Source organism: Penaeus chinensis, chromosome 33 (assembly GCF_019202785.1).
Source record: "Penaeus chinensis breed Huanghai No. 1 chromosome 33, ASM1920278v2, whole genome shotgun sequence".
Classification (NCBI taxonomy): Eukaryota; Metazoa; Arthropoda; class Malacostraca; order Decapoda; family Penaeidae; genus Penaeus; species Penaeus chinensis.
The window spans coordinates 21,279,794-21,292,791 of NC_061851.1; the positions used below are offsets into that span (position 1 = coordinate 21,279,794).

Consider the following 12,998-nt stretch of genomic DNA (forward strand, 5'->3'; position numbering starts at 1 on the left):
AGTTGGGCAAAAGAGAATAAATTACTATGATCCTGGTAATTTAGGAGGAGATATATGATGGAAAATAAATCATATACCAAAGGAGTCAAAATACAAGAAATCATCCCCTAGAACTAAAACCAGCCAGTCCAAATCAGCCTGAAACCCATCTGGAATGCAAAACAAAACATCTATATATATATATATATATATATATATATATGCAACAAATATAAAAATAATAATAATAATAATAATTTAATTAATGAATGAAAAACAGCTTACTTTGAACTAATATACAAATCAATGAGTACATACAATCAAGAAAAGATCCAGAACCACCATTGATTAGGGAAGTGCATCGAGTGATAACCCATAATTCCTTGTGTGAGTGAGGGGAGTGGAAGCCAGAATATCTTTTAAGCCACCTACCAGTGAATACATTAAGGAGCATTTGAGGAGCCACGAAGATCTGAAGAATACCTAAGAGGAGAAAGTATGTTCTCTGGCTCCAACCGAACTGTCCAATCAATTCAAACACATCATCCACTGTATAATGCATTGTATAACAGTAGAGTGATCACTTTGCCTTTCAGTCTGTTTGTTTTTCTGAGCAGATGATTATAAACTGATGGTAATCTTAATGTGTGTACATTTAATATTCACTTGATTGCTTCTATCTTGCCACTTTGTTTATTCTGCACATATGGAAATAACACCACTGTTCTTTCATGAGTGGTTACAAAATGTCATTGTACTTCAAGTTAGGAAAATCACAGATTATTGTTCACTTCTAGAAATAGAAACCATTTAGGCTTATACAGATAATTAAACACTTAAAGAAAAATATAAATTTACATTTAGCAAAATAAATTATATAGCAAGCAGCCCATGCTGGCTTATAGACATCCCGAGTTAGTGTTAGCAGTACTCATTATTCATTCCTGCAAGAGAACAAGGCTACCACAATTAACATTCACTCCCTAGAGAATATCAGTCTCTTCTTAGTACATTTTCTGACCAGAATTGATACATGATATTTGTTGCATTGTATCAGTTGTGTAAAACAATCAAAACATTCACATATTAGTATCATTATAAATGCACAACTCAAGGTAAAAGCCTACACTTATGTACACAGAACTAATTAAGATGAATATTACTTATGCATACAAACACTTATTCTTGCTATTTTTCTTAAATACCTCCTTGTACATGCATTCAAATTATTCTCACTTTTCTTTCTGTTAATTATCTAACTCTCTCTTTCTCTTTCTCTTGCTCTCTCGCTCTGGGCCTTATTTAATTAGTTCTATCTATATCTATCAAAAGTGTGTTCAAAAGTACTTTAAATCACCTGGCTCTGGAGCAATCTTTATTAGTTTTATAATACTCTTGATTAAAAAAATATAATCTGATAATAAATCCAAAACTGCATAATTACCATCCATGTGTCTGCCAATTTATACCTAACTACAAATCACAACATCTAGATGTTCACATGATCATCAATTATTCCAAACCCAACATTTGAAGTTAAATTTCTACTACTTTTTTCCCTAAAACATACTTCAAGATTTCTTTAGAAGCAAGTTAGTGACAGTAAGACCAAGAAGAAAAGATTACTATAAAAGAGAAATTCCTAAGAAATAAAACTACAGAATAAGCATAAATAAACAGTTAGCATACACAAGTCAAAATCAAACATGTATAATAAACATACAAAGACATGAAAAATGAAAAATGCTTAATGAACAAAGGCAGCAGTGGAAGAACGTTATTATACAAAATTACAGAACTAGAAGAGATTTTAGTTCCTTTACATATTTTCTAAGTTTCCTCTTCATATAACACTAAACACAAAAACACCCATCAACAGGAGCAGTCACAGAGGAGCTTCTACATACAAGCAATGCACAATCCACATTAACAAAAAAAAGTTAAAACTTGAAGATATAAATGCTACTGTGAATCAATTGCAGGTACAAACTCCAGTGAGATAGCTCCTTAACATGCTATCTTTTCTGAATCCACCCTCCCTCTGAGGAAGTAGGCCTTGAAGTCACTGCAAAAGTATTCCCTTGCATTAATTCAAGCATATATGGAAGATACATAATGAATATTCCCCTTTCCAAGCATTACAAAAATACCGATATTCAAACAAGTGGCAATAACGTATGTTGCTAAATTAATCAATCACCTTGTCCTTCTCCCCGAAAGGAAAGATATGTTAAAAAGAATATAGTAACAGAACTAATAAATACTCCATTGCACATACCAACAAATACAGTTAACAGTTGATGGAATGCACACCATCCATTGAGACTACATAGTACAAAAAAATAAATTTTTTGTCTATTTCCAAAATGTCCAATTCTTCCATATACATCATCTATGGTAAGATGCATACTTTACTTTCCGTTCCAGCTTCTTAGGCATGAAACACCACCTGAAAGAATAATTAAAATTAAATTTGTGAACTGCATAATTCTTTTAAGGGATCATTATCGTTTTGTGTGTGTGTGTGTGTGTGTGTGTGTGTGTGTGTGTGTGTGTGTGTGTGTGTGTGTGTGTGTGTGTGTGTGTGTGTGTGTGTGTGTGTGTGTAGAAAATTGATCAAAATATGAGTTTTAGAGCAGTAATTATACTAAAAGATAATTTAAATGCCATAGTTTATATGTAGACTCCCTGGTACTAAAATGGCATTATCCTAATATTTCCTTCTTCAAATCCATCTGTTTGTGTATTTTAACTTTAAAACTCATTGTTGATGATAACTCCATCAGCTGATTAAAGTTCTAACAGTGTTACAAATGGCATGACAGCAGACGCGTCAACGAAGCAATCCTGTCTGATAATGTAAACTTCTGGCCCGTCTGCTTTACGGGCATAAATTAACGATTTAGCAAATGTGTTGCCATAAGATATGGCGATCTGCTAAACACAACAGAAGCGCCTGACATTTCCTGTACAGATTTTTTTTTTTTTTTAATGTCGCTCCGCACGCGACTGAAAGAGGAACATTGAACAACAAGCATAGAGATGGGTATGAAGTATGAATGTGTGAGGTGGTTGTGACCTATTCGTAAACGGGTAAGGACAATTTCCCAGCACCTGTTCTGGTAGTATCGTGCTGACCAAGGAGATGGGAGGTTTTAGGGTTTGTTGTTCATTTGTGATCAGACCTGACCTGAAAGATTGGTTATAGAGCTCTTACACCTTAGGAATTGGACAGGGGAAGGGGTTGGGAAAGATGAAGAGAAAAAAAAAAAAAAAAAAATGGAACGAAGTGTTTTTCTCCAAAGGGGGTTTTTGAACTTTTTGTATGTACATACATATGTACATATGTATGTACATACATATGTACATATGAATGTACATACTTATGTATGCGTTATTGGCAGCTTTTTGACATTTTTAAGATATATGTACATATGTATGTACATACATATGTACATATGTATGTACATACATATGTATGTACATATGTATGTACATATGTATGTACATATATATGTACATATGTATGTATATACATATGTATGTATATACATATGTACATGCCTAAGTTCGTACATACACAAGCAAGTACATACGTAATTATGTGTGTAATTATGTCCTTACCTAAATTTGTACAGATGTAAGTATATACATATATCAGTATGTACATTTGTAAATCTGTACATACATTTGTATGCATTCAAGCATGTGTGAAATATATGTAGGCCTATGAGAACACACAATACATGTTTTATGTATGCATGTACAGAATTTCTGAAACTTACCACAAAACAATATCTGTTAAATCCTTGTAAACCTGTCCTTCAACCATAAAGAAAATATCCTATGATAAAAAGAAACTTCACATAAACTAAAAAAAGGAACGCAGATACCAGGTTACATCTGTGGACATTTTGTGATGTCAATGGCATGACTGACCTAATAACATGTCAAGCTGAAGGTTGTAGTGTATCAATCATATTTCTGAATACATCCAAAGAGTCTAGATGACTTGACTATCTGACTTAACATTATGCTTTCATGTAAATATGGAACTTGAGTCCCATATAGAAGACTAACAAAACATGACCTTAAAATGCAGCAAACCATAGGAAACTGGTGCGATATAGGCTGTATAAGCCAGCACACAATGTCTCCTTCACACAACACTACTCATGAATAAAAATCATCTTTCTCAGTCACCAAATTCACAGATCATAACTTTTTTTCCAGTAGATTACCTTCTCCTGAATAACAATGGAAAGCATATGTTATGCCTTGGTAAAAATACACAAAGGCATAAAGCTTTTGGAATTCATGATATCTGGTTGAATATTATATAAAGCAGTATAAATAAATATATACATATATACATACTTATACATACATGTGTATATAGATATACATACTTATACATACATGTGTATATAGATATACATACTTATACATACATGTGTGTATAGATATACATACTTATACATACATGTGTATATAGATATACATACTTATACATACATGTGTGTATAGATATACATACTTATACATACATGTGTGTATATAGATATACATACTTATACATACATGTGTGTATAGATATACATACTTATACATACATGTGTATATAGATATACATACTTATACATACATGTGTGTATATAGATATACATACTTATACATACATGTGTGTATATAGATATACATACTTATACATACATGTGTGTATATAGATATACATACTTATACATACATGTGTGTATATAGATATACATACTTATACATACATGTGTGTATATAGATATACATACTTATACATACATGTGTGTATAGATATACATACTTATACATACATGTGTGTATAGATATACATACTATTACATACATGTGTGTATTGATATACATACTTATACATACATGTGTGTATAGATATACATACTTATACATACATGTGTGTATAGATATACATACCTTATACATACATGTGGTGTATAGATATACATACTATACATACATGTGTGTATTAGATATACATACTTATACATACATGTGTGTATAGATCTACATACTTATACATACATGTGTGTATAGATATACATTACTTATACATACATGGGTGTATAGATATACATACTTATACATACATGTGTGTATAGATATACATACTTATACATACATGTGTGTATAGATATACATACTTATACATACTAGATACATACTTATACTCTGTGTGTATAGATATACATACTTATACATACATGTGTGTATAGATATACATACTTATACATACATGTGTGTATAGATATACATACTTATTACATACATGTGTGTATAGATATACATACTTATACATACATGTGTGTATAGATATACATACTTATACATACATGTGTGTATAGATATACATACTTATACATACATGTGTGTATAGATATACATACTTATACATACATGTGTGTATAGATATACATACTTATACATACATGTGTGTATAGATATACATACTTATACATACATGTGTGTATAGATATACATACTTATACATACATGTGTGTATAGATATACATACTTATACATACATGTGTGTATAGATATACATACTTATACATACATGTGTGTATAGATATACATACTTATACATACATGTGTGTATAGATATACATACTTATACATACATGTGTGTATAGATATACATACTTATACATACATGTGTGTATAGATATACATACTTATACATACATGTGTGTATAGATTATACATACTTATACATACATGTGTGTATAGATATACATACTTATACATACATGTGTGTATAGATATACATACTTATACATACATGTGTGGTATAGATATACATACTTATAATTATGTGTGTATTAGTTTTAAATTACTTTTTCATACATGTGTGTTTAGATATACATTATTCTTACATGTGTGTATAGATTTTCTACTTATACATTCATGTGTGTTTTAGTTATACATACTTTACATCTGTGTGTATAGTTTATACTTACTTATTACATACTTGTGGGGTATAGTTTATCATATTTAAATAATGGTTTTTATTTATACATTTACAAAAATTGTGTATATTACTTGTTATACTTTCATGTGTTTAATTATATTTACTTTTACATAAAGTGTATTTTATTTTATTTTAGACATAAATGTATATAAACCATTTATATGTATTTTAACTTATTGTACTATAAAAATTTTTGCGAGGTTTTTTACACACTCCGTAGGAACTCGGTGGAAATTGATTTAGAAATTTTGGACCGAAGTCAGTTTTTTTAGGTATATTTATGTAAGTTGGTATAAAGCATTACTGAATTTGATAGGTGGGATATCAATTTCCCCATGACCCGGGTTTGGAATTTAATATTTAATTTCCACCCGGGGGCCCCTCGGGGGGTTGTGTTAATTACTCGCTTTCATTTAGCTGTGTTGTGTGATTGGTAATGTTAGGGATAGTGGTGAGACTAGGTGGATCTCGACCGTTTAGTGGGTAGTGGGGTTTGGGGGGTGTGGTAGGGCACTCGGGTAGTGTCTGGGGGTAAGTGGGGGGTGGGATGGGGATGGGTGGTGGGGGTGTATCAGTGACTTGGAGGGGGGCTGGTGGCAATGGGGATGTGTGTGGGTGTGGGTGTGTGTGTTTTTGTGTGTGGGTGTGTGTGTTTTGTGTTTTTTGTGTTTGTGGGTTTTGTGTGTGTGTGTGTTTGGGGTTTTGGGGTGGTGGGTTTTTGTGTGGTGTTGTGTTTGTGTTTGTGTGTGGGTGTGTGTATTGTGTGTGTGTGTGTGTGTGTGATTTGTGTGTGTGGGTGTGTTTGTGTTTTTGTGTGTGTGTGTGTGTGTGTTTGGTGTTGTGTGTGTGTGTTTTGGGTTTTTTTGTGTGTGTGTGTTGTGTGTGGTGGTGTGTGTGTGTGTTTTGTGGGTGTGTGGTGTTTGGTGTGTGGGTGTTTGGTGGTGTGTGTTTGTGTGTGTGTGTGTTTGTGTGTGTGTGTTTGTGTGTGTTGTGTGGTGGTGTGTGTGTGTTGGGTGTGTTGTGGTGTGTGGTTGTGTTGTTGTTTGTGGTTGTGTGTTGGGTTGTGGTTTGTGTTGTGTGTGTGTGTTTGTGGGTGTTTGGTGTGTGTGTGTTGTGTGTGTGGTGTTTGTGTGTGGTGGGTTTGGGTGTGTTGTGTTTGGTTGTTTGTGTTGGGGTGTGTTGTGTGTGTGTTGGTGTGTTGGTGTGTGTGTTGTGTGTGGGTTGTGTGTTGTGTGTTGTGGGGTGTGTGGTTGTGTGTTGTGGTGTGGTTGTGTGTGGTTTGTTTGGGGTTGTGTGGTGTGTTTGTGTGTGTGGTGTGTGTTGTGTGTGGGTTGTGTTTGGTGTGTGTGTGTGGTTTGTGTGTGGTGTGTGTGTGTTTGTGTGTGTGTGTGTGTTTGGGGTGTGTGTGTGTGTTTGGTGTGTGTGTGTGTGTTGTGGTGTGTGTGGTGTGTTTTGGTGTGTGTGTGGTTTTTGTGTTGTGTGTGTGGTTTGTGTTGTGTGTGTGTTTGTGTGGTGTGGTGTGTGTTGTGTGTGTGTGTGTTTGGTTTGTGGGGGTTTGGTGTGTTTGTGTGTGTGTGTTGTTGGTGTTGTGTTTGTGTGGTGTGTTGTGTTTGTGTGTGTGTGTGTTTGTGTGGTGGTGTGTGTTTTGTTGTGTGTGGTGTGTGTTGTTTGTGTTTTGTGTGTGTGGTGGGGTGTGTTTGTGTGTGTGTGGTGTGTGTGTTGTTGTGGTGTGGTTGTGTGTTTGTGGTGTGTGTGTTTGTGTGTGTGTGTGGTTTTGGTGGTGTGTGTTGTGTGTTGTGTTGTTTTTTGTGTGTGTGTGTGGTGTTGTGTGTTTGTGTGGTGTGTGTTGTGTGTTGTGTGTGTGTGTGTTTTGTGTTGTGTGTGTGTTGTTTGGTTGTGTGTGTGTTGTGTGGTGTTGTGGTGTGTGTTGTGTTTGGTGTTGTGTGTGTGTGTGGTTTGTGTGTGTGGTTGGTGTGTGTGTGTGTGTGTGTGGGTTGTTGGTGTGTGTTGGGTTGTGTTTGTTTGTGTGTGTGTGTGTGTGTTTGGGTGGTGTGTTGTTTTGGTGTGTTTTGTGTGTGTGTGTGTGTTTGTGTTGTGTTGTGTGTTTGTTGTGTTTGTGTGTGTTTTTGTGGTGTGTGTGTGTGTTTGTGTTTGAGTGTGTTGTGTGTGTGTTGTGTGTGTTTGTGTGTGTGGTGTTGTGTGTGTGTGTTGTGTGTGTGTGTTGTGTGTTTGTGTGGTGTGTTTTTGTGTGTGTAGTGTGTGTTTTGTGTGTGTGTGTGTTTGTGGTGTGTGTGTTGTGGGGTGGTGTGGTTGTTTGTGTTGTGGTGTGTTGGTGTGTGTGGGTTGTGTGTGGTGTTGTGTTTGTGGTGTGTGTGTGTTTGTGTGGGTGTGGTGTGTGTGTTTGGTGGTGTGTGTTGTGTTTTTGTGTGTGTTGTGTTGTGGTGTGTTGTGTGTGTGTGGTTGTTGTGTGTGTTTGTGTGTTGGTTTTGTGTGTGTGTTGGTGTGTTTGTGTTTGTGTGTGTGTTTGTGTGTGTGTGTGTGTGGTGTTGTGTGTGTTGTTGTGTGTGTGTGTTGTGTGTGTTGTGGTGTGGGGTGTGGGGTTTATTGTGTGTGTTGTGGTGTGTTTTGTGTGTGGGTTTGTGTGTGGTGTTGTGGTGTTTGTGTGTGTGTGGGTTTGGTGTTGTGTCGTGTGTGTTTTAGTGTGGGGTGTGTGTTGTGTGTGGGTGTGTGTGTTGTGAGTGTATATACAAATATATATATACAAATATATATATATACAAATATATATATATACAAATATATATATATCAAATATATATATATACAAATATATATATATACAAATATATATATATACAAATATATATATATACAAATATATATATATACAAATATATATATATACAAATATATATATATACAAATATATATATACAAATATATATATATACAAATATATATATATACAAATATATATATATACAAATATATATATATACAAATATATATATATACAAATATATATATATACAAATATATATATATACAAATATATATATATACAAATATATATATATACAAATATATATATATACAAATATATATATATACAAATATATATATATACAAATATATATATATACAAATATATATATATACAAATATATATATACAAATATATATATATACAAATATATATATATACAAATATATATATATACAAATATATATATATACAAATATATATATATACAAATATATATATATACAAATATATATATATACAAATATATATATATACAAATATATATATATACAAATATATATATATACAAATATATATATATACAAATATATATATACACAAATATATATATATACAAATATATATATATACAAATATATATATACAAATATATATATATACAAATATATATATATACAAATATATATATATACAAATATATATATATACACAAATATATATATATACAAATATATATATATATATACAAATATATATATATATATACAAATATATATATATACAAATATATATATATACAAATATATATATATACAAATATATATATATACAAATATATATATATACAAATATATATATATACAAATATATATATATACAAATATATATATACAAATATATATATACAAATATATATATATACAAATATATATATATATACAAATATATATATATATATACAAATATATATATATATACAAATATATATATATACAAATATATATATATACAAATATATATATATACAAATATATATATATATATACAAATATATATATATATACAAATATATATATATACAAATATATATATATACAAATATATATATATACAAATATATATATATACAAATATATATATATACAAATATATATATATATACAAATATATATATATACAAATATATATATATATACAAATATATATATATATACAAATATATATATATATACAAATATATATATATATACAAATATATATATATATACAAATATATATATATATACAAATATATATATATATACAAATATATATATATATACAAATATATATATATATACAAATATATATATATACAAATATATATATATACAAATATATATATATACAAATATATATATATACAAATATATATATATACAAATATATATATATACAAATATATATATATACAAATATATATATATACAAATATATATATACAAATATATATATACAAATATATATATATACAAATATATATATATACAAATATATATATATACAAATATATATATATACAAATATATATATATACAAATATATATATATACAAATATATATATATACAAATATATATATACAAATATATATATATACAAATATATATATATACAAATATATATATATACAAATATATATATATACAAATATATATATACAAATATATATATGCGTGTATCCTCCATTTTGTTTTTGTTTTTCTTTCACTAAAAACTGTAGTTCTGTGCAGAAATTGCTTTATATTCTTTCTTGTGTTTACTTCTTTTAGATCTGTTATTTCTTTTCTGTTTTTAGTAATCAGATCTGATAATTTTAATTTGGGAAATTAAAAATAACTTACATTCTTGAGGAATCCCTATGATACAAGTACATTATTCCTGACTGGTGAAATGTATTATATTATCTTGCCATTCTTATCAGACAGGAAATATGCATTTTAATTGCAATATATACTATAAATTCCCCATGATAGTATTTTACAGTACCAAATATAAAGGTTTTCCAACATTTTTAGCAACCTATTTTTATACAGCAGATTCAGTGAACAGCCCAAGACTTCATAATCCTTCCCTAACTTTTCAAATGCTATACATATTTTCTCAATAAATATAATTTTCAATCTTACATCTATATACAATCCAATATGATCTACTATTCATAGTCAGAAATATTAAAATTAGTTTCAGGTATACAGATAATACAAGGTAAAAAAGATGGAATCAACCTGATAATTTCAAAGACATTCTTCATTTAAGACATGGTTGCTAAAGATTTCAACAAATTTAATGCTGTGGTCCTTGCATTCTTAGCACTCTGGCAATAGCTAACAAACCTCCACTACATATACCATGACAGTATAGATTTGAACTATGTCCTTATTCAAAGATAATTACTATAATTAATCTGAGAGACCAGCTGGAGTTCTCTCTTGTCTGAATAGACCTACATATTGTTGTTTGGTGATCCTTGTTGGAGTTCTCTCTATGCTTCTGGTTGTTACATATACAACTCTTAGGAAATTACAAAAAGAAAAAAAAAAAACTTTTATGCCTACATTTAAGAGGCTGTATGTCTTTATGGACTGCACTCTGGCATAAATAAGCAAACAACTTTGAGCAGGCTCAACTGCATGTGGCATGGACACTTAATTAGACATCATTAGGCATGAATTGGTTAAACAAAACAAAACAAAAACAAAACAAAGAAAAAAATCTAGTCAAATGCTGTGTCATTAGATTGATTCTGAGTTTCACTGCTTTTTGTAGATTGACCAGTATTTATGAGCAGTACTCTGGCAAAGACAAAAAATAATTCCACAGTACATCCTAGATTCTTTATTCATTCAACAAGCTTTATTTTGCCAGAATGTGGAAGGAAATTTTTAGGTTATTTTCAAGAGTCTGGTGTGCATTAATAATGGCCTTAGTTGGCACTGGGCCACAACAGCAACAACACTAGACCCAACTGGTGAGGTCAGCATGAGATACCCCCCCACACACACACACCAGGAATGGAAAATTTCCAATACATCTGACCTGCAAGATTAACCCCAGACAGGTCCAAGTGACAAACCTCCACGAGTGATGTGGAGATTGAGTGAGGGAAACCTCTGGCTGCTCACTTGATCCCAAAGTGTTGTGCAATTAATGAGAGCTTATGCCAGTCATATTGTATTTCTCTATAATTTTCACCTGCAATTACTGCTACATTTGCTTAGAAGACATCGATAGTAGTCCACCAGTAACAAATTCCCCAAAAACTGGTTACTGGTCAGTAAAGCTGGGGGGTTGTTACACATTGGCAATTTCCCCCAATCACAACTGGCTTGTTCAGTACTTCAAGCACAATATTAAGTGCCTAATAGCTTGTTGCTCTTTTTCATTGAGCTACAAGCTACTTCATTTGAAGTTCTTCATTCAATTTATCTAAAAGTGACCCTAAACAAATAATGTCTCTACTATTGGAAAATGACGAGCTCCTGCTGATGAGTCGATGGAGCCGAGTATGTCATTATGACATCACAGTCATTGTATTATATCATGTTATCTGCAGGCATAGGGTTAAGGACACCTATTCTAGAAATTAACAAATTTTTGGACTTTGCTGGTACACCAAAGGCACAAATACCTTAAAATTCAGACTTGCTTTGATAACCATTTCAGGATTTCTTAAAACAATAACAAACATGTTAGGCTATATATGAATAATAACAACAATAATAACAACAATAATAATAATAATAATAATAATAATAATATAGACATAGATATATATGTCATGAAGATATAAATTATAAACTGTAATCTGGCACTTCTGGTTCAGTCAAATCTACGTTGTTTTTTTTAGAAACCAATCTATTCCATACAATGTGTAGGCCTATCACTTCTAAGCTTACCATGTTAATCTTATCAAAATGCGCAACGCTGAACAATTAATCGCGCTATACTAAGGTGTTCAATTAATCCTAAACACCCTTCATGAATAGTAGAAAAGTTCACAACATGGTCTAAATCCCGACTTCACCTGCAAATCGGAGAAGGCCTCACCTGGACGAGCCCTGACGCCAGCACCTGTCAAACTCCTCGCCTCGGCTGAGCCAACTCGGACGAGGCCAGCCACTCCGTCCGATTCCTCTTTTCGGATTAGGATCGCGGTGCATTTTCTCGGATTACTCATATCGTTCGAGGTGTA

At 31.2% G+C, this 12,998-nt stretch overlaps 1 protein-coding gene across 9 annotated transcripts in view; it reads right to left on the reverse strand.

The window, feature by feature from the left end:
- The window catches only part of LOC125043154 (solute carrier family 22 member 15-like), a 21,538-nt gene extending 8,540 nt beyond the window's left edge, over positions 1–12,998 (reverse strand). Inside the window, exons 1-3 of one of the 9 annotated variants that reach the window (XM_047639131.1) lie at positions 12,854–12,958; positions 2,390–2,428; positions 412–772 (exon numbers count right to left, since the gene is read on the reverse strand). In XM_047639131.1, the coding sequence (XP_047495087.1) occupies positions 412–541 (130 nt within the window). In that variant the 5' untranslated portion in view covers positions 542–772; positions 2,390–2,428; positions 12,854–12,958. Of the gene's footprint in view, positions 1–411; positions 2,045–2,257; positions 2,429–12,830 lie in introns of those variants that run through there. The other 8 variants (XM_047639135.1, XM_047639130.1, XM_047639134.1 and 5 more) reach the window with 8 other exon arrangements.